The sequence below is a fragment of the Anarrhichthys ocellatus genome, unplaced genomic scaffold, assembly GCF_004355925.1.
Source record: "Anarrhichthys ocellatus isolate YVR2014 unplaced genomic scaffold, GSC_Weel_1.0 scaffold126, whole genome shotgun sequence".
Lineage (NCBI taxonomy): Eukaryota > Metazoa > Chordata > Actinopteri > Perciformes > Anarhichadidae > Anarrhichthys > Anarrhichthys ocellatus.
The window spans coordinates 113,800-137,175 of NW_022280156.1; the positions used below are offsets into that span (position 1 = coordinate 113,800).

Genomic DNA, 23,376 nt, shown 5'->3' on the forward strand with positions numbered 1-23,376 from the left:
GTGTGTGTGTGTGTGTGTGTGTGTGTGTGTGTGTGTGTGTGTGTGTGACAGTTACACTTTACTGACACATGCTACTTTAGCTACAGGAGGGCTGCAAGTGGAGACTATACAGAAGTGAAGCTGAGGCTATTCATCAGACATTTCAGATCAAACTGGGAGAGAGAGGGAGAGACAGAGAGAGAGAGAGAGACAGGGAGGGAGAAAGAGAGAGAGGGAGACAGAGAGAGACAGAGAGCGAGAGAGAGAAAGACGGAGAGGGAGATGGGGAGAGTACTGTCATGGAGTACACAATATTACTATAGTGCAGTATATTATTGTACATTGAAACCAACCCTATCAAATAAAATAAAAAAGTAGAGTAAAGCAACTGGTGGATGGGGAGACTAACTATTACAATGTCTTCTCATTAGACACTGTAGTAAACTTGAAAACGTGAAATTTGGCTTTTTTTAAAAGCATGTTCTAACTAAAGTAATTCTGACTCTGCACCTTCTTCTGCTCGGTCACACTGCCCTCTTGTGGCAGATCACAGGAGCTGTCAGATATTCATCAATACTCTCGTTTACATACCACATATTTATATTTATTTTGCAGGAACGATTGTGTGTTTTGTACATTGTACATGTTCTGCTGTGTCGCTTCTTTCTATCTCTCTGCCTATATATCTGTCTATCTATATACATCTATATTTAATGAAAAAAACTAAATATAGAAAAAATCAAATGTTGCTGCGCTCTCATTGGCTATCTCAAGCTTACGTCAGTGTTACGCGCCTTCTGATTGGCTGCCGGATTGACGCCATTATATCCTGTCTGTACCGGACAAGTACGGTGAAGGTGAACCTTGCCGGTCTCTCTCTGCTCTGTCTACCCGTCGCTGGAAGCATCCTCTCCCGCTCAAGTCTGCTCCGTGATCGTCCCTGAAGCCATGTCCATATTCAGCGATGTCCCGCAGGCTCCTCCGGTGGCGGTCTTCAAACTGAGCGCCGACTTCCGGGAGGACAGCCACGCTGTGAAAGTGAATCTGGGAGTCGGAGGTGAGTTGAGAGAGATGGTCCCTATAGCTGCTAATGCTAAAGCTAAGTTAGCATGCTAATGCTAATTTAGCTTTGTGATGCTAACAAATATGAGCAGTTCTTTGATTTGACCTTCCCTACAAGCTAGCAGGGAAGCTAACGCGCTAAAGCACAAGTTAGCTGTGTGTTGACAGCTTTATATAAGATACGATAAGATACTCCTTTATTAGTATTATATATATATATATATATTATATTAATAAATATGTGTGTATATGTACTGGATTACAGTAAAAATTTGTACTGGATTACAGTAGCATAGTGAATAGTGCAAACAAGAGACATAGTATTATAAATAAGTAATAAAACAGTAAAGAATATAATATAAGGAAAGTAAAAAATCCACAATAACTAAAATATTATATTACACAGTGTATTTATTACTTATACATGCTACAGCTGCTAAACACGTGACAGTGGAGGGAGTTACATTGAAGAGAAGCAGAACCTCGTCTTGTAACGGTTTACCCTGAAAGGACTGAGACTAGTTTGTCACTATGTGGGATAAACAGCAGGTGCTTTTGCGAAGGCTATTTATCCCACTATCTCACGTGTGTCCTTGAACGCATCACATCCCACAGAGTCAGTGTTTAAATGTTTTTTGTATTTAAAAAAAAATAAAAAATTACTAGCAGGAAGATTACTGGTTTGGTAACTTTAATGCAACTATTAATTCCAAACTAAATTCAGGTTATTTCTCAGGGACACTGCATATTAAACATTAATGTAAACATGCAATAATTAGTGAAGTTAGCAGCCTAAAATATAATTAGATTTGCTCGTTTTGAAGCTGTCCAATGCTGCACTTGTGACGATGTCGTCTTTAATTGATGCCTCTGCAGGACACTTGAGATGAAACAACGTAGAGTATTGTTGTGTTATTGTCTGACAGGTTACCAGTTATTCACCTTGTGATGGCTGGAGCTGTATTTTGTAGATTGAAACAATTCATAACCACAACTCTACAACAATTAAAAAATAAAAAGGTCCAATTAAATACCTGAAAGTGTTGATCTGTTGTCCCAGTCATATCCTGCATATGGTATATTTTTTTGCTGTCTGACTTAAAGTGACTTATTGATGATCATCTTACTATTCATTGCCGGGGTTTGTGGGTAGTATGATGTCACTAACGCCTTAGGACACCTGCGCCTTTACTCTCTTTACACAATAGACCACTAAAGTGTTGACATTCAAATGTCATGTCATTCTTGACATTTTGTGTGTGTGTGTGTGTGTGTGTGTGTGTGTGTGTGTGTGTGTGTGTAATGTCGTCATTCTCATGATGTCAACTAAACAGACGGACACAGTCCCTCATTATTTATTACGTTTATCTCTCACCGGTTTAATGACTTCAGAGAATTGTGTCACTTTGCAGAAAGTGAAGCAATGACGTCCAAGAAAAGCTGGCGTGTAATCTGTGTCTCAACGTTACAGTAGCCTCAGTATCTCCACCTTCTGTAACTTAAGGCCCACTTCACACGAGGACCACCTTCCCAAATATATGAGATAAGAAACCATGACATCTGTGCCTCCGTGTTCTGCTTCCGCTCCTCGTCGCCGGCCTTTATTGTTTCGACCTGATGCGTCGTGATCAGCGTGGTGATATTCAAATGTAGCTGCTCCTTACGATATTGCTTCGTTTGACTTACTGTGTGAATTCTGGAGCACATTTGGAAATAAAAATAACTGTCTTTGTACATTTTGACCCTGAACAGAATCCACTGAGCAACAAGCTGCTTGTTTGACCTTTTAAAGTGCGTCTACAGCGGTGGTGAAGGCCTGATATCTGATCCAGCTTCAGTACGAGGGAGCACGAGTTCTTCAGGAGCCAAATATGTGCCACACATACACAAACATCTCCTCCCACTAAAACTACATTTTACAGATTACATGTGAACACATCATGATAACATAATTCACCTTCAGCCAGTACTCATTTTCACTGAGCAGAGCCTGAAGGCATCATAATGTAACTGAAGTGAACCTCCGTTGTTTAGCCGTTAGCGGTGCTGCTAACATTACTAGCTCTCTTCTGATTGGTTGTTTACAGTTTAACATTATCAGAGATCAGAACATGTGATACAACAGTGCCTTGAGGTGCGGTGTGGTTGAGACGATACGGTGATTTAAGCTGCGAAAAGATGATATTTTACCTAAAAGTAGGGAAAACTCTACTGACAATGTGTTGAGTTATTAAACGTGTGGGGTTTTCATTGTATACGTCACTGTCACCGGTGTCTTCGAGGCTTGTTGATTAAAGTGCCGCGCTGCTTTGTGTCCCCTCCAGCTTACCGTACCGATGACTGCCAGCCGTGGGTGCTACCGGTGGTGAAGAAGGTGGAGCGGCTGATCGTGGAGGACGGCAGCCTGAACCACGAGTACCTGCCCATCCTCGGCCTGCCCGAGTTCCGCTCCGCCTCCTCCAAGGTGGCCCTGGGAGACGACAGCGCCGCCATCAAGGACAACAGGGTGAGAGACACACACCTATACACACACACACAGGATGAGAGACACACACCTACACACACACACAGGGTGAGACACACACATAGACAAATATACACACACAAGGTGAGACACACACACAGGGTTAGACACACACACACGCATGCATAGATTAAATAAGATGTTAAACTTGTGATGTCATTGTTTTTGACTTCTTATAGACAAACATTATTTGATGAATCAAATAAATATCACATCAATGTAAATATCAGTTACATTCTAACTGAATAGTCAGTGTTACATCCCTGAGTTGTTTCATTTACTACATTTCGTTTCATCCCGTCTCAGGTGGGCGGGGTCCAGGCTCTGGGCGGGACAGGTGCGTTGAGGATCGGGGCAGAGTTCCTGCGGCGTTGGTACAACGGCGTCAACAACACGGCCACGCCCGTCTATGTCTCAGCGCCCACCTGGGGTCAGTAGACGTGGAGCTAATATGGAAACAGAGCTCTGAATTCCCTAAAATGTCTTCGATCCTTTGCTGCCTGATAATAGATTTGAGGTTTTAATTTTCTATCGTCCTTCTTCCTCCCAGAGAACCACAACAGTGTGTTTGCTGATGCCGGCTTCAAAGACATCCGGCCCTACCACTACTGGGATGCTGCTAAGAGGGGCCTGGACCTCGCCGGGCTGCTGGACGACCTGGAGGTGAGGAGGGCCGACTCGAAAAGAATCGCTGTGTACCGTTAAATCGTCCACAGATAAGTGGTAGTGGTGTAACAGACCATAGTGGATCCGTACAGATCCTAAATACACAGTTAAACCATCACAGTATGAAGTTAAGCTTTAATGACGACGTCACGTTGTGAACAATACATCTGTCATGTCATCTGTCTGACATGTGACCATGTTTGGAATGTGGAGGAGTGACGTAGAGACGTTGTGTACGTCTCTGGCAGTGACCTGTCAATCACAGTAAGCCCCGCCCTAAAGCATCCCCTCTTCTTAAAAACAGAAAGCTCCAGAACACTCCATCTTCGTCCTCCACGCCTGCGCACACAACCCCACCGGCACCGACCCGACCCCGGAGGAGTGGAAGAAGATCTCAGAGATCATGAAGGTGAGATGATGTTCAGGTCCTCTATGCAGGTATATATTCTGTTGGTCCTGGATATCACGTGAATATTTACAGTTTATTCCTGTTGACTCTCTGAACCCCGAAACTTGCCGGCGGGTTTCAAAAACATGTTCTTTCTTGATAAAATGCCGAAAATGATGCCATCTATCAACGCCAGAAGCTGTAAAAACCGGCGCTATCGTCAGATTTTCCAGTTTCCGACGGTCCTCGACCACATCACGTGTGGCGAGCGCTTCTGTCAGGAAACAAAACATAAAATTCTGAGCTCCTCAACTGAGACCAACAGTCACGTGACTGAACTACAGGCTGTTTACACGGCGCAGAGAGGAGAGGCTGTAAAATATAAATAGTTCAATATTTATAGCCCCAATTAGTTTTATTACATTAGTAAAACTTGTGGGCACTTAAAGATATAGATTCCATTGTTTTTCAATTATTTTTCTTATGATCTATGGCATCATAACTGTGTTTTAATGAACTTACGACACGTTTGAGTTCTCTCCTTGTAGCTCCGGTTGTGTTTTTCTCCGTAGAGGTGCACAACTTTAATACTGCAGTGAAAGACTGTGTGGGGTTCAGGGGGATTATTGCTCCTTTGAACATTTCTTTTCATCAACTTTTGCTTAATTATGTTTTTTAAATATGTTTTCTCTTCTTCTACTGTTTTAATATCTTCTCTTTCTCTAGAGGAGGAACTTGTTCGTGTTCTTTGACTCGGCCTATCAGGGCTTCGCCTCTGGTGATCTGGACAAAGACGCCTGGGCCATCCGTTACTTTGTCTCCGAGGGCTTTGAGCTGTTTGTAGCTCAGTCCTTCTCCAAAAACTTCGGCCTTTACAGTGAGTGCACAGAAATGAATACAAAAAAAGATATATATCTCTATAATTATGCACAAAATGAGTTCAAGCCCCAAAAGAACTGTTCATACACCCGTTTGTACATTAAATATGAAAGTAGTCCATCTGTTTTCTCAGATGAGAGAGTCGGTAACCTGACCGTGGTCGCCCAGGACAGCGAGAACTTGGCCCGCATCCTGTCCCAGATGGAGAAGATCGTCAGGACGACTTGGTCCAACCCGCCGTCTCAGGGAGCACGCATCGTCAGCAAGACCCTCAACTGCCCCGAGCTCTTCAACGAATGGTACGCCCCCAACTTTACACAGAGCGGAGAGGAGAGGTTATAGAAATGTAAACAGTTCAATGCAAACAGAGAGCAGAGCCCAATTTCTACGAAAAAATGTCAGATATATAAATTATATATTTTTCCAATTTTTGTAAAAATTACAAATCAATAAATACAAATGTTTATGATTTTATGGCATTGTAACCGTGTTAAACTGCACAAAAGATATATTTGAGTTCTCTCAATGATGGCGCTGTTTCCGTAGACTTTTATTTTGTCGTGAGAAACGAGGCAAAAACTGCTTCGAGTATAATAAAATAGTTTTCTCTCTAGTGAGTAATGACGTGAGTTGGTAGTCTGGTGCTGAACGCCTGGTGAAGGGCACATGAATATTTCACAACTTTCTTTTAAAATATTGAAGCAGCAGTCGGGCGATTTTGAGAACTTAATTTATCTGAACTTCAAGCGCTCCTACGTTTTATTCTAGTTCATTTTTTCTAACTCTGTCTTGTGTCCTCCTTCTCTCGCCTCCTCTCCGTAGGAAGGGTAACGTGAAGACCATGGCAGAGCGCGTCCTGCTGATGAGGGATCAGCTGAAGGCCAAGCTGCAGGGTCTGGGCACCCCGGGGACCTGGGACCACATCACCCAGCAGATCGGCATGTTCAGTTTCACCGGCCTGAACCGTGAGTGTGAAAACGCACAAACTCCTGCACGCGGCGGGGCTTCCACCGTCAGGGTTGACAGCTAATTCATAAAGTTAGCGTGTGTGTGACCGTCCGTGTGTTGCACTCTGTCTCTCCAGCCAAACAGGTGGAGTACATGATCAAAGAGAAGCACGTGTACCTGATGGCCAGCGGCCGCATCAACATGTGCGGCCTGACCACCAAGAACATCGACTATATCGCTCAGTCCATCCACGACGCCGTCACCAAGGTCCAGTGAAGGCCGCCTCCGTCCGCCCAGCCTCCCGCCTCCTGTGTGCAACAGGAAGTATTGTCAATGTCTGTGCCCTTATGCCCCGCCCCCTTTCCCATCATCCAACCTCTTGATTGGTTCGACTGCTTCAGGGGGGTTTTTGCAGTCGAACCAATGTTTTTTCGTTCTCGCATGAAGGTGTAAAAACCTTCGGGAGGTGCAATGATTTTAGGAAAGTACTTGAACGCACAAAGAATCACACCCGAATGTGTAAAGTCATAAAGTTAAAACCTTCGTTTGTCGATGTTTTTTTGCTTCCTCGATGTAATTGAAAGCCCTGCAAGGGATTAACGTGTAGTATTTAACAAATAGATGTAGACTGCAGGTTAATGTAAATAGATGTAGTCACTCTTCCAGGTGCTGTTACTCCCTGCAGATGCACTGAAGCCCAAAAACAAATCAGTTTAAAAAAGTAAATCCTGATTCCTTTTATCAGAATTCCCAATTTTAACAATGAAATATATGTATATTTATTGATCAAATTGTTACGCTGAAGTGTGAATGAGAGCGTCATGTGAGCGTGTTAGAAGGTCTCTTGACGGTAACAGCTGGTGCCTGATGCTGCAGGTGTTTGTCACACCTGTGCAGCTTCGTGGAAGGTCACAATGTGACGTTCACAGAGCGACCGCTGAACAAAGCGCCTCTCTTCTCTCTGTTGTTGTTCCCGCTCTCTCTCTCTCTCTCTCTCTCTCTCTCTCTCTCTCTCTCTCTCTCCGCCCTGCAGTGTCCTTATCGTGTGACGGAAAGCGACCTCAGTCTCGTGACCGCTCTCCCATCACGTGGTGGTGTTTGTAATTGCACACAGCAGTAATAATACTGTAATAAACTATGAAACACGCACCAAATATTTGTGTTCCGTCTGTTATTTTCACCCAAAATAAACCCTCCTGGACCTTTTTCTAAAATATCTACATAAATATGAGAAGTAAATGAGTTTAAGCTTGAGATGTGTTGTGGAGCTTTATATTTCTGTACATTATGATGTAAAACACCAATGACACAGCTTTATATTTGACAAGCATAAAGTTTCATTCATCTTTTTCACTCGAGCTGAAAACAATTCAAATGTTTGAGCACCAATCAGAGTTCATGTTGGCTCTTTGTAGAAACGGTGAAGGTACAAAAACACAAAGATCAGATGAGTCTCTAATCTAATCAACGGAAATCCTGCAGAGGAATCGCTCATCGTCACGTGTTTGACCCCCAAAGGACGATGCCGATTGGCTGCGGTCGGCCGCTTCAATGCAGCAAAGTGACTCAGCAGGTTTGATGTATACTGCACCCAGGAGGGAGGCCCCTCCCCCCCCTTCGCCCCCCTTCGCCTGTTACAATAACCAATGAGCGGAGTTAGAGAGCATCCTCCCCCGGTCTGCGATGGATCCATCTCTGCGTTTGAACACTAACTGTAGCAGTAATTCAAATCTTTAAATGAGATAATTGTCAGTGTCCCAACAGTTAAAAATAAGATGGGACTAAAACATGGCGAGAGCTTTAAGACCTCCAATAAAACACATACTGCTCCTTAATGCTGGTGACCCGCCAAAATAAAATTGTACAGGTGATGCAGCGGGTTAGTTCAATCAGGGACCTTAATTATATGAATTATTCTGTCAATGAACAGCTTCTATATCGGTCTGACATGAGACTTCAGACATTGATCTTCTTTTCTCCCATCCTTCCCTGCATCTCCCCCCTCCTGCTCCTCCTCCTGCTCCTCCTCCTCTTCCTGCTCCTCCTCCTCTGTGCTGCAGTGCCACAAATGTGATCGTGCAAACTCAGTCAGACGGAGCGACGCCCATCTGTCTGTCCCGTCCCGTCCTGTCCCCGTGCAGACAAACACTAAACGTCCACAGCACTGCAGGTTCAAGGACACAACTGAAGGATTCTGGGTAGCAAGAAATGTGAGCAGTTGCAACCAGAAGCATCTGAAGTTAAACTGTTACATTTGAATACAAAGAGCCTGATATTATATGTGATCAGTGTTGAAGACTATTTGACATAAATCACCAAACTGTAACATCTCGTGTAGACTCGAGAGTGTTGAAATCCCAGCCACTAAGAGACACTTTTATTAAATAATTAATTCTAAAGGAATATGTATCCATAATATGTAGCTTCCATAACACGTCTTCTTTCTGACTAGCTGAAAGAAAACTTCCAAAATACACATTTAGGTGTTTTTATTTTACTACGTTTGTGTATTTAAGTTTGTAGATTTATACTAAATTCACCAAAAACTACCATTAGATAATACCTCATTTGCATATTTCAAACTTAACATTTCAGAAGACTTGTAACACAATAAATACTCCTCTTAATGTGAGTAATGAAGTGAAGTCTCATGGTGATATCTATGAGTTCATGTTTTGACCCTATTCTGTGGTGTCTCCCCTAAACATATCTTGAGCTTCTTGTATCTCTGCTGGTTGTTATTATTATTAGAAAATGATAAATGATGAGTTGTGAGAGCGTGACAGTACGGAGACACAAGCTCATTGGAATCCAGCCGTTTTATTTACACCTGTGCTCCTCCTACTGTGACACGTCAGAAATGTCTTCCGTTAAAACGTCGACTCAGTCGGACCAAAAATAACATTTCACAGAACTGCTGAAATCATCCGTGTTGTTTTTGGATAAAAAAGGTAAAAAAAGACTCCTGGTCATGGTTTCTCCTCCACAATCTGCGGAGTCGTTCGAATCAACGACAATTGCATTAAGTGTTTTCAACATGTCTGCAGCACAGATTAAAGAGGAGTGAAGAAACATTTAACCCCGATTCAAAGCATATTCTAAAGCACTGCTGCGTTCGCACGTCATGCTGGAGAAGCTCTGCCGTTGAGGCTTAATTTCCATTCAAAATGTAAACCCATTAAATAACCCCTTAAATTCACATTCAGATCCATGCAGGGGGAGGCAGAGGAAAGATGTTTTTAAGAGAATATTCTTGGACTCTGGAAATATTCTACATCTCAAATTCTACTAATTTTGTTTTAGAAATCCCATTTTTTTTGTTGCCGATGTGGACAATAAATGAAAAAAGTCATTATGGTATGAATACAGGTCATTTGAATGATGTTAAAAGTAGGATTACATTAAAGCTTAAGCTAGTTCTGTCTACATAGAGTGCTGCAGGAATGAGTCCTAAACCCCAGAAAGGAGTCGGTGTTTTTACACTTCCTGTTCGCTCGTCTGAACTGGAGATGTCTGAAATAAGGTCCGTGGTTAACGCGAGCTGAAGAGATTTTAACGTTTTGTTCTACGATATAAAATACGTCAGTAAACTCCCCTCTGGTGAGTTTAGAAGCTTTTACGCGTCTTAAAAAAGTGTCTAAATGAGAAAACTAAACGTCATCACGAGAACATAGTCTATATAAGTGGACGTAGTCATCATGATGTCACCCATTGGTTTGTGGACCTCCATCGCCATCTTGGATTACGGCCGTCGCCATGTTGGTTTTTGTGCAACCGATGAACGAAAGTCACCATATTTGGAATGTGGAGGAGTGACGTAGAGACGCCGTATACGTCTCTGGTAGAGACCTGTCAATCACCGTGTAGCCCCGCCCTAAAGCATCCCCTGCTTTATGGTCTGTGTGACTCTAAATGGACCATAATGTACTAAATGAACATCATGCTGTATTGAAGAAGACTTGAAACTAGAGATTGAGACCATAAACTCATGTTTACAATGTTTACTGAGGTAATAAATCAAGAGAGAAGTAGAGTCATTTTCTCATAGACTTCTATACAACCAGAGGAGTCGCCCCCTGGTGGTCATTATAGAGAATGCAAGTTTAAGACACTTCAGCATCGGCTTCACTCGTCAGAACCGGAGGTTGCCGCCTGCTCTAGAACATTAGTCCTCCTTTAGCCTAGTGGTGACGTTAAGTCATGTGACCGTGGTGGAGTTCCTTCATAGCCTAACGTTAGCTTTTTACTTCTGCTGATTGTATTCACGCTATAAAAATCCTAAAAGTGGTTTTCATCTGCGTAGATTATCTTGAACATGTGTAAGTGTCACTCTATTACCTACATGTTGATTGGTTGAGGGAAGGTGTACTGATGCAACAGTATGTGTGTCATGTTTAGCTCACATGGAAGGTGCTGGCCTCATAAACCTGGTTAACGTATGCAATCTAGACATCCTGTATGTATAACATCACGCGTCCTGTGTTGTGGTGGACAGTCACTGCAGCCAGAAGCTCACTTTCATTTCACCTCCAATAAAAGAGAAAGAAGCCGCAGAGGGGCCGAGGTTCATTAATAATAGAAAGGGATCTGATGAAAAGGGCTCCGCTCAACAGATGATTATTTAAAGAGGCTCAGTGGTCATAAAGCTGAACGCAAATGAAAGGCTCACTCGAGATTTCTAAAAATCTGTGTGCAGACAGGCGGCTCACATCTCTCCTGTCACCACGCCTGAGGTTCTACGAGGTGATTGGGATCACGTATCTTCAAAGACAAGCGGTGAAGGAGGGTAGATGGTGACGACTTCCACCACAAAGCAGAATAATAATGAACGAATCCAATCTGATCAATAATTAAATCACAAGGGCCTTTTAGCTCTGATGACGCAGAGCAGGTGTTCAAACCCTTTTTTTTTTACCTCCTAACATTTACATACAAAAACTATTGATGCAAAGATACACTAATGTCTGAAATATCATTGTTCGCTGTTGCATTAAGACTTCGGTTTATAAGCAAGGGGCCCAACACAGGAACATGTCCACACACTTTAGGCCTCATGTACTCTGCTTAGAAGGAGAGGGAAGAACATCCGGACACAATCTGGATACAAAATGCTCGTTCGTACAGAAATAGAAGAAAAAAGATTAGTATTTGTGATTTCATTCATGTCATGTGAAGTCCCGCCCCTTCCGGTGGACCACCATTTATTTTGGAAAAAAATATGTATGGTAGTCATCTACGAAGGACAAATTGTTACATGAATTACAGACGTGATTGTTTGTCAATTTAAATAATAATTTTCCAGCATCCCCTGCTTTATGGTCTGTTTGACTCTAAATGGACCATAATGTACTAAATGAACATCATGCTGTATTGAAGAAGACTTGAAACTAGAGATTGAGACCATAAACTCATGTTTACAATGTTTACTGAGGTAATAAATCAAGAGAGAAGTAGAGTCATTTTCTCATAGACTTCTATACAACCAGAGGAGTCGCCCCCTGGTGGACACTAGAGAGAATGCAGCTTTAAGACACTTTCGCATTAGCTTAACTTTTCAGGTTGCCTTCCGGACAAAGTTACATTTTAGGATGAAACACAGCTATGTTGGCGTTGGTGACGTACATTGTGTGAGACTAGCGGTTCCACACAACACTAAACGGTTCGACGACAAACTGAGACTTTCTTGATTTGCAAAATGATCTTTTAAATGGACGCATGTGTAATTCATGGCACATCTCAAATGGGATCCAAAGAAATATTCCTCTCTCGCCGTTGACTATGGTCCATCCTTTTTACAAAATAAAGTCCAATGTGACACCGGAAGGGGCGGGTACTTCACCTCTCTTTCAGCAGGTAACCAATAACATAAATCAAATCAAAAGCCTGAACACAAAGCAGCCGGTTAACGTCTGTTCTGTTGACATGTCCCCCTGTGCATATCTGGAGCACTATGTACAAAAACAGCAACATCTTTGGTGTCTTCCATCCCTTATTCTATTCGCTCCATTGGAGAAGTGATCAAATGAGGAGGGTATAAAAACTATTATCTATACATTTACATCATCGTCATTCCTTTATATACAAGCAGCAACATGAATAACCTGCGAAGATGTGAAGCTGCGGTTCATTGCCAAAGCTGCGACCCCCCTGTTCTTTCACATGTATATAAAATGGCGTCTTCCATCCGTGTGTTCATTACATTCCTGGTGACGGGTCCACGTTATAATCTCCAACAGTGTGTTGATTTCAGATAAAACTCTGATAGCTGTAGTTCGACAACCACGTCGGTCTTTACAAACAACTTGAAGAACCATCGGACGATGGAGTGTTCAGGTCCGTCTCACGCACTCCGCTAGGTTTTCACCAGGGGCTGCTCTGAAATGTCCTCCGGTGTCTTTTCTCCTTCGCGGGATTTTTTCCTCTTCTTGTGGCCTGAGGAGACAACACAGTTAGATGCTACGCATACAAGCAGTTTGACTTGGTGATCGGTGCGCGACAATAAACATAGTGCGAAAGTAAAAAGACATGATTTAAAAATAGAAAATGTGAAAATGTACAATAAAGTATGACAAACAAACATATTAAGAGTATGTTTAAAAGGTCAACGTGGAACTTCTCTAATTTGGTTCCAAGCTTACTTTGCACCTCCGTTGTATTGATTCTGTTTGTGCGGATGAATGGCAGCTAGTTCGGTTGCTGTTTTGCACATCTGCTCCATTACCAGTCCAAAATGAAACATGAGGTTCTCTGTGATTATACATGAGTTTTAATTCTCCATTAGGTGACTTTAATACCAAACTAAAATGCATAAAAATCAGCGGCAAGTAGGGAAATATATTCAAAACAACTCTATAAGCTATTGTTTGTATTGCGCCGTTTAGGAAACTTCATGAGAATACAAAGTAGGCAAGTCCACATCACTAATGTATGTTTGAGTGGGAGGTTCTGGAGAGGAAGGCTGCGATTGTGAGTGTTGAGTTTGCATGTTAATCAAAGCAAAGCAGGGGAGAGAGAGAGAGAGAGAGAGAGAGAGAGAGAGAGAAAAGGTTGGTGAATAACCGGTTTGTGTGTGAGAGACTGACTGAGTTTGAGCAGGAGTTTCTTGCCCAGCGTGTCCTCTGAGCCGCTCAGGGAGAGGCTGCTGATGAAAGGAGACGTGTCCGTCTCTATGGGAACGGAGGCCATGTCTGAGAGAGAGAGAGAGAGAGAGAGAGAGAGAGAGAGAGAGACACATGACCCTGTCAATGATGAACAGCTTTATGTGAAACTAACGACATCGTGTCAACTGATGTCTGGAACCTTTAAAACCTGCTCAAGACAAGATTTTAATTAATTTAAACATTAAAACATGTTACCATTTATTGTTATTTTGGGACATTATCATCACATATTGTTACGTTATTAGTATATTGAGGATAATTTGTCGTACCAGTGTGTGCGTCGGTCTCATATCTGTCCTCCCTGATGTAAGGGATCTCGTCCATCCTGAGAAACACTGAGTCGCTCGGACTCTTCTGTCCGTCAGACTTGCTGCCTGCAGCAGAAACACACACAAACACATGAAAACACACGTGATGCCTTTTCATAACACGTGTTATAACGTAGGACTACCTCCAGGCGACAACCTCCGGTTCTTAAGAGTGAAGCCGATGCAGAAGTGTCTTAAAACTTGCATTCTCTCTAGTGACCACCAGGGGGCGACTCCTCTGGTTGTATAGAAGTCTATGAGAAAATGACTCTACTTCTCTCTTGATTTATTACCTCAGTAAACATTGTAAACATGAGTTTATGGTCTCGATCAAATATACAGAGTATATTCTTCCAAAAACTGCCCTAGCCAATAAATCTTGACAGCACATTCTTAATGTTACTCCCAAAACCCATTAAAAATGAACTTCCCTGTAATGTAACACTAACTGTCTCATAGCGATCCATTAAGAAGCACAAACAAGCCTTCTGTCTCTTCTTTCTCTTTTCTTATCGTCTCAATCATATTCAGTCATTTCTCCGTCCGTCGGTCTGTTTATCTCTCCCCAGACTGTTTCTGTCAGCTGCTTTGAAAACATCTCTTTGCAGTTTGGATGAGGTTCTTGAACTCAATTCATTTTCAGTATTTTGCTCTAATGAATTGAGAGAAACTCATTTGAGGTACCCAACGTTGTTTGTCTGCCTCTGATGGCTCACAGCATTTCTTGTTTATTTCAGTCTGAACTCCAGAATAATAATTTCCTGTCTGTCGAGGATACTTACGGACGATACGATTCTTCTCATTTAGCAGCGACGTGCTGTGTAGGACGCTGGACTGCTGTCCTCGGGTTCGAGCCGAGCTGGGCCGGCCGGTCTCCCTGGGTGGGGGCATGAGGGTGTGGGTGGTGGTGGTGGTGTGCTCCGGGGGCCTCAGCGTGGCGCCGTGCTCTGCCGCCGGGGGCTCTGGGGTCGGGGTGGTGCCTTCTGCCAGACAGGCTTCGGCATCAGGCGTCTGAGGGGAGCTGTCCATCCGGGTGGCTGTTACAGCATTGTGGTAGTGGCTCCGGGTAATCTGACACACAGCAACAGAGGATTGTGGGTAATATTAAGGGTTGGAAGGATGTTTGACTCTTGTCAAACTGTGTCTAAGAACAAGTCAACCCAGCCACCAGAAAAAAAATCTTGCCATTGCACGCAACAATGTAACGCAACAACGTACCGCAACTACGTACCGCAACTACGTACCGCAACTACGTACCGCAACAACGTACCGCAACAACGTACCGCAACAACGTAACGCAACAACGTAACGCAACAACGTAACGCAACAACGTAACGCAACTACGTACCGCAACTACGTACCGCAACAACGTACCGCAACAACGTAACGCAACAACGTAACGCAACAACGTACCGCAACTACGTACCGCAACAACGTACCGCAACAACGTACCGCAACAACGTAACGCAACAACGTAACGCAACAACGTAACACAACAACATTGACTTCAAGACATGGAAACTGGAAGTGAAAATATGCTGACTCATTAATTTAGGACTAATTTCTGCAGCACTATTCCGTTTCACTATGATACTCACAGTACAGAAGCTAATAAGACACTTTTGTTTCACTGGATGATAGTTAAGATGAAAACAGTTGAGTGTTAGATACAAACAGGCAGACATTGAAACCACAGTGTCACCTTGATGATCTGTAGATGTGTGAGCTGTTTCACAGAGTAGTCCGGCAGGTAGACGTTCGCCCCTCCGTTCAGTTGGCCCATGCTGCCTCCGTACAGCATGGACTCAGAGCGGTCCAAACCACTGCTGCGAGAGGGGGATCTGTGGACTGCAGGAGAAAGAAAAGACACATTTAAATATTCCATGAAGCACTTCTACCGGGATGAATAAGACTTGATCAAATCATTAGAGCTCAGCTTCATTTGGACCTTCTTGACCTGAGGTGGGCTCAGCCGTTGGAGCTGAAAGCTTCCATTTATTTGAGTCACTTCACTCGATGAATGCTTGGGATTATTTTCCCGGCTATTAAATCTCTTGGAAGCGTTCACACATTTCAAGCTGTGTGACTTTCAGTGCTGGCGATCAGGATTTACTCTCTTCGAGTGCAGGTTTACAAAACGCAAACAGGTTTAAGGTTCTTTCAGCTTCGTTTTTAAGATTTTTTAAATTGTATTTATTGCAACTGTACAACTTTTACTTTATTGGTAAACAAATCCAGTGTTTTTCTGTGTATATACTGTATGTATATGTATATTTATACTCGGTATGCTTTTGTGTTCTTTACTTTTATGCTTGCGAGAGCCCCCATGAGCTAAAAAACAAGCACATTTTTGGGACATTCGGTCACTTTAGGGACTAATTTTCAGTTTAGGGTGAACATTAACATGGGTAATAGTTTACTGTACTGTATTCAGGTTAAATTTGATGTGTAGTGAGACATATAGTGGAGAGAAAGGAAGTTAGATGATAAGAATAAAAACAGTGAGTGTGTATTTGTACCTGCTGGCATGATGGAAGGAACCCCGAAATAAGAAAAAGCTCCGTTCTCAAACTTCAGCGCCTCTTTACCAAACTCCACCTCAACTCGACCCTGAAGAAACAGAAACACCACATGAGCTTGTCTGCGCCAGGAACATGCACACATTTTTATTGCAGTATTTATTGCAGTATTAAAAGCAGGTACCTGCAGGACCAGGATAAAGTAGTCCACCGGTTTGTTGCGCTGGAACAGGAAGTGCTGCGGCGCTCGCTTGTTCTTCTCATCAAACTTGAGTTCCTGAACCACGCTGGGGTGTTTGATCAGCCTCAACAAGATCTTCTCTGAGATGTGAGCTGGTTTGAAGGGCTCCACCTCTGATGGAGGGAGGAGAGGAGACAAAACGTTCTCATGACCCAATCTACAGGACCGTAGACCGTAGATTGTAGACCGTGGACAGTAGTTAGCATACGACTGGATTAATGAGACTTTGATACATGAGTTGTGTGAGAGTTCGTTGATGGATGTTCTCATCTCATTTTGCTGTTGTTAAAAGCAAACCAATTTACTTAAATTCACCAAGACTTCTCCATTTTTTGATTTTCCATTTTTGATTCTTCGTTTTGCCGTGGAGGCATGACAAGAATTCAAGGTAACGCAGGACGAGTCATACAAATGGCTATTTTGGGGTGAAGTATTCCTTTAACTTAAACTCAACCCCAACCCAGACCTCATCTCTAAACAGAGACCCAACATTTTATTGTCCCTTAAAGAACTTAGGAACTGAAGACAACATCCTGAGTTTGGAGGACATCCCTCTCCTTCCCTGTGAGGATGTTTTGTTAGAGATACAAGAACAGCTGATTAGTTACCTGTGGACAGGAAGCGGTGCGTCGCCAAGAGAAGCTGAGGAGAAATATTCACTTTCATCTCGTTCTCTGACAGTTTGAAGATAGAGAAGTCCTGCTGCTTCCTCTCGTGGTGAGATACGCGACGCTTCGTACGATTATCCGCTGACGGAACAGAAACACACGCAGAATGAGAAAACACTGAACTCCCACACGGTCCGACCATCTAACCCTAACCCACATACATACTGTAGAGGTCGGTCTCGTCGAGGATCTCTGACTTGATGATTTCCTCAATGACGTCCTCCAGGGTGACGATGCCCATCACCTCGTAGAACGGGTCGCCCTCGCCCTCGTTGTTCACCCGCTGCACGATGGCGAGGTGGGACTTCCCTTGAAGAAAACGTTGATTCAGTATCACTTTTAACCCAGAATTCATTCCTAAAAAAATACTTTACAGTGTTTAAAACACTTGGACAAAGAAAAATGCAAATGGGTAGGCAAGCATCATATTGATAAAACTCTGATTAAACATTACATTTTGGTTAACAAATGGCTTTACTAAACAGAGATCCGTTTTTCAATCGTTCAACAGAGCTCTGTTCATTTTTAAATCTGGATTTGCTCGTTGTTTTGACTCTGATTCCTAATCTTAGATTAGATTAATCCTCGCTGGTAGAGCCCCAGCCTAAATAACGCCTCTCAGATAGGGTCAGACCCACTCCCAATAAATCACTAAAGATGCAGAAGACCTGTACAAAAAGCAGCATATTATCAAATAAGATTTTTTAGATTTTATTTGTGTGATTAGATTTGAGTAACGCTGTCTCTGCTCACATGCATGAGACTCACAGCGAGTGGGAGCTCTGCAGACTGATGCTCAGTGAGTGGAGCTGAATGGAGTGGGTGTAAGAGCTAAAACGCACACACAGTTCACTGCGTGCACAAATACAATCCATCACATGAATTCACCCCACGGGTCTGCAGAGCCTCCGCTGGCTTCACCTCCAGGATGACCATGTGTGTGTGTGTGTGTGTGTGTGTGTGTGTGTTTCCAAAGGGAAAATCCTTTGGGCGTTCCCGGAGTGATTAATAATCCGTGTACTGCTGGGTGAAAAAACACGCAGACACGTGGACAAATATACAGAAATACACGTGCACACACACACACCCACACACACACACACACACACACACACACACACACACATCCAGAACACAGAGCGAATCCTTGTTTTGGAGCTCCTCCTCAACACTCTGGCTCCAAATCAACTTCCTCACTGAGATTCTCTCTCTGCTGCTACACTCTCCGCCTGCCAAATACTACCTCACACACACACACACACACACACACACACACACACACACACACACACACATATCATTGCACACACAGTTCTGGCAGAGCTACATTCAGCTAAATAGGTCAGCCTTACCTACAAACTGGTCTGAAAGAGGCAGAGCAGAGAGCTGATGTGCTATATGTTCTTCCTCTGTGAGTCCTGAAGATTTAGGAATCACATCTCTTCGTTTTTGTTCCTCCATCAGCGTCTTCCTCACATGTTGATTTCCCCTTAAAACGAGCCATAGGCTAGAGAGACAACTTTGTATATTCCTGGATATAAATGGGGATTTTAAAAAGCACATCTTCTGTTAGATGCATGGATCAAAATAAAATAAAGCGTAAAGAGTTTTGAATATAATCTAACAAAACGCTTCATAGCAGACTAAAGCATTGTTAGATAGTCGATTGCAGACATTTTGACTCTTCGTAGCAGGAAAAGCCCTAATTAATAACCTTAATGATGGTCCAGGTCTATTTAAGTGTCCCAGTATGTGTGCGCCAAAGAACCAGCGCACATGCCTCGACTTCAGCCGTGATTAATCACACCTGAGCACCTTTTCCTGCTCTGACCAGTCAAGATGTCTGCTGGGGACAGAAAGGAGATCCCCTCACTGCCGTGTGCAGCACCATGATGGTAAGAGCTGACAGTCTAAGACCATAACTCACAAGAGTAAATTATTCATTTTGGATTAAATATATTAGCTTCTATTAGCATCAACCTCTATTTACATTTACTTGTGTTGGCAGCATGAGCGCTGATCAGCTGAGACTTATAGAGGACAGATGGCAGCGAGACAAAGTGAAAATACAGCACACTGAATATTTTATACTCTGCCTCCTGGGAGACGTTTTAGTGAGGACAGAGAGACAGAAGAGGATTTAGATTCCGTCTGTGTCAACAGCTGAGCTGCTTCAATGAAGCCCCACCTTCCTTTCAACAGCTCCCAAATTCATTAAAGGTAATAAGTTATTCTATGTAAACATATATCAGGTATTTGTCGTCTGTCGTCTAAACGTACCACATCTGTACCCGACTAACGCTCAGTTAAGTTCGGACTCTTTTGGAAACTTTCTTGGACGGACAGAAAGTTTGAAGTCTCACCGCAGGTTCAAGATTTCAATTTTCCAAACTGACACTTTTCTGATCTTAATCGTGACGCCGTCGCTTTTGTCGTAGTTGTGTTTTTTGGGCTGATTGTTGGAAAACAGACTTTCTGGCAGACGGAGACTCTCGTCCACCGTTCAGCTTCCCTTCTCTCCAACAACGCTTCCTCTGGCACTGGTGAGGCTCTCCGTACCGACACACCGTTGTTTTTGTTGTTGTTGTTCACAGCGCGGGGGAGGGGGGGGTGTTACTTGGCCGGTTTCTTTTGTGCCAGACATTCTGCTTTGCATTCAGGCCAAAGAAGGTCTCACCAGACTGACACAAACTCCGCTACACCTCTTCAGTGTCTTTTAAATGTGGAGAAATCAGCGTTTTATTAAGAAACACACACCGTGGCTCAGGGAACTCAGATCAAACTGTGAAACAGCGCTGATCAAACATGTATCAATATTCTGTTCATGCATGGAACCTATTTCTCACCTCAAATGTTTAATAAACCATTTAACGTACATTTTAGCTGTAAAACGAGAAAGTTCGTGATCCGGCCGCCATGTTGAAAGTAGTGAAGCCAATAGGAAGCCTCGTCCACCTGCCGGACCGTTTGGTGTTCCGTCGCATCGTTCCGTTTGTTGTTTGGTGGATCTCCACCGAAACTTTTCTGAGGATTTCATACGAAACCGTTGAGGACACGCTGAGTGTGAACGTAGGCAAAAAACAACAACAAGGCCGTCACCCTTTGCTCGCCTCTTAAAGTAGATAAATCAAGTGTGTTTAAAAAAGGAACAGCTAACCAGCTGACTACAGATCAGAGAAGAAGAGTGTGATGAGCTACAGATCAGAGAAGAAGAGTGTGATGAGCTACAGATCAGAGAAGAAGAGTGTGATGAGCTAAACAACAACACAAGGAGCTGTGTGATTGTGGGTGTGTTGCTACGGGAACAGGAAGATGAAGAAACACTTGCAGTTTAATTTAACTAAACGCTGAAACGCTATGCAGCGGTGTGTGTCCCCCCCCCCCCATTGCTCTCTGAGGCTGCATCCACTGCTGCAGGAGTCCCATTGAAATGAATGAGGGAACGTTTTTTTTCTGCCGCAGTGCCTGATAGTGATGTTGCAGAAAGAGAGAGAGAGACAGAAGGAAAGACGTCTGTGTAGTCTATCTGACCCAGAGCCCTCTGTGGAACAGTGACACACAGATGTTTGTGTAGAAAACGACATGACAGTCAGAAGATCTGCAGCTCAAATTTTTTGAATTGCATCTTCGCTCCTGTAAAAACCTTTTCAAAGACATTTGTTTTGTAAGATATGAACACCAGATGTTTCACTTTACAGTAAACGCGTAAATGTCTCCGTCTCTTGTCTCCTGTAAACAGACTCGGTCAAGGTGTCCTTTCTCTGTTTACCTCCCGTCTCTTCCTGTCCTCACCACAAACCCAGCAGGGAAAAAAAAAACAGAAAAGCTGACTGTGCAGGAAGGCAGTGACAGGCAGCGAGGCCCCTGATTGGTCGGTGAGCACCCCACCCATTTAACACTCCTCAATAAGCAGCGATGCAGCTGAATCCCGGGCAGGAGAAACGGTGCTCTGCTGCAGCAAACTGGGCTCATGCTCTCTGTTGTTTGTTGTGTTTGTATGCAGGGGAGGGGCAATGCAAACTGCAAACTCTTATTTCCAGAAACACATTCACAATGCGTCACTGTTAAGCACTGAGCCGCCTTAAAGGAGCAGACAGAGGTTCAAAACCAGCAACTTTTAGGTCTCATCCTCCTGTAATCTTAACAAGCCGGCTGCTATAATGTAAACAGGGTACAAAAACATGTCTTTGTACCTAAATTGCATTTCATGAAATCATGGAGAACTTAAAGTATGTCAGGGTTAGTACGAGGTCTGACGATGAGACTGTGAGATTAAATCAAATTAACTTTATTTGACCCTGTGTGCATCTACACAGAAGAAATTCTGAACTTATTTAAAGGCACAATGAGAAAGATTAGTCGTCCGGTGTTTAAAGTAATTAATAGGTTGAGGTCGTCACTGTGTTGAAGTGACCGGGATCATTGTTTCATTTGTAAGTAAACATCATGCTGTCCTAATGTAAGAAGACAAAGTGTAACAAATGAATAAATATAAATTCACTGAATTGTTATTTATTCTTTGAAATAATAAATCGCGCGCCGTAACAACAACTCAACTGTAATACAAATTGGTCAAATCTACATCCATTCCAGAACGTATGTAGTATATAAACCAGACGGCAACCTCCGTCGAGTGAAGCCGATGCTTCATGTGTTAAACCTGCATTCTCTCTAGTGACCAGCAGGGGGCGACTCCTCTGGTTGTATAGAAGTCTATGAGAAAATGACTCTACTTCTCTCTTGATTTATTACCTCAGTAAACATTGTAAACATGAGTTTATGGTCTCAATCTCTAGTTTCAAGTCTTCTTCAATACAGCATGATGTTCATTTAGTACATTATGGTCCATTTAGAGTCACACAGACCATAAAGCAGGGGATGCTTTAGGGCGGGGCTTACTGTGATTGACAGGTCACTGCTGCTACCAGAGACGTATATATGGCGTCGACACGTCATTGGTTGAAAAAAACAACAATGACGACAGCCGTGATCTAAGATGGCGACGGCAGAATCTGCGAACTTGAGGCTTCAAAACATCAGTCCCCAAACCAATGAGTGACGTCACGATGACTACGTGCACTTCTTATATTCAGTCTATGATACAAACATAATTGAATAGATCGGCCTGATTTCGGTATCACTGCATCCCTTTTGTAAACACGATATTTAAAGTTGGGCCCTCGTCTCCGACTCGCCAGCTGCTGAAAGTCAACTCTTTGGATTCGCTCTCGTTTTGGAGCGAGCTTTGCAAACAGTAAAAGTCAGAGAACACAGCGACAGAAGAAGATCCAGGCCGGGTGGCAGATACAGACACAACAAACCCACTTCTAGGGTCATGAAGATTGAGCGGGATCATTTTTGCTCGAGTCAATAAAGTTGTATACAGAAGTTTTTCCATCCTGACCGTGATGTCAGCTGTGCCAGACATCACTGTGTATGTACGGGGATCTTTAGTTTAACCTAATCCTCCGCTTGATGTGAAAATAAATAAATCAATCAGACAGACGGATGATGGAGGTGAGAAGTTGTCACATGATGCATAAATCATAGACTGCTGAGCAACAGGTGAAAAAAAGGCACCAAAGGGACGAACACCCGAGTCAGCACCCCCATACACCCCCCCCCCCCCCCGCATTGTTATATTTATTTTATATTCATACATGTTTTTCACCATAATAAACTTGTTTTACTGCAAGTATTGTCATATTTCGTGTCTCTTTAGGATTTATTATTTTATTGGTTTTGCTGTAGCCTGTTATATTGATTTGTTTCTGTTGTGAAGCACTTTGAGCTGCATTTGATATTATGGAAGGTGCTATAAATAAAGATTATTATCATAACTGTCATTCATATCATATCTGAATAATCATATTATATTAACTGTATTAGTTTGTCTGATCAAATTAATTTCATTTATAGCTTTGTATGAACTTCTGTGACTTCATTTGACCTCAGTGATGCCACTTGCTGAACCAAACACACGCACGCACGCGCACACACACACACACACACACACACACACACACGCCCACAC

At 43.0% G+C, this 23,376-nt stretch overlaps 2 protein-coding genes across 2 annotated transcripts in view; one reads left to right on the forward strand and one right to left on the reverse strand.

Annotated features, from left to right (window-relative positions):
• The first annotated feature begins 811 nt into the window (after positions 1-811).
• LOC116399754 (aspartate aminotransferase, cytoplasmic-like) lies at positions 812-7,600 on the forward strand. Its single transcript, XM_031877139.1, has 9 exons — positions 812-1,036; positions 3,366-3,547; positions 3,872-3,995; positions 4,116-4,228; positions 4,536-4,640; positions 5,346-5,496; positions 5,632-5,797; positions 6,321-6,463; positions 6,583-7,600. The coding sequence occupies exons 1-9, from the start codon at positions 928-930 to the stop codon at positions 6,720-6,722; spliced, it is 1,233 nt and encodes a 410-aa protein (XP_031732999.1). The 5' UTR covers positions 812-927; the 3' UTR covers positions 6,723-7,600.
• A 5,022-nt stretch (positions 7,601-12,622) lies between these two features.
• The window catches only part of LOC116399745 (metal transporter CNNM1-like), a 12,390-nt gene continuing 1,636 nt past the window's right edge, over positions 12,623-23,376 (reverse strand). Inside the window, exons 2-10 of the mRNA XM_031877129.1 lie at positions 17,508-17,651; positions 17,283-17,423; positions 16,618-16,787; positions 16,434-16,524; positions 15,617-15,762; positions 14,697-14,985; positions 13,876-13,980; positions 13,529-13,633; positions 12,623-12,878 (exon numbers count right to left, since the gene is read on the reverse strand). Of these exons, the coding sequence (XP_031732989.1) occupies positions 12,799-12,878; positions 13,529-13,633; positions 13,876-13,980; positions 14,697-14,985; positions 15,617-15,762; positions 16,434-16,524; positions 16,618-16,787; positions 17,283-17,423; positions 17,508-17,651 (1,271 nt within the window). The 3' untranslated portion in view covers positions 12,623-12,798. The remainder of the gene's footprint in view (positions 12,879-13,528; positions 13,634-13,875; positions 13,981-14,696; positions 14,986-15,616; positions 15,763-16,433; positions 16,525-16,617; positions 16,788-17,282; positions 17,424-17,507; positions 17,652-23,376) is intronic.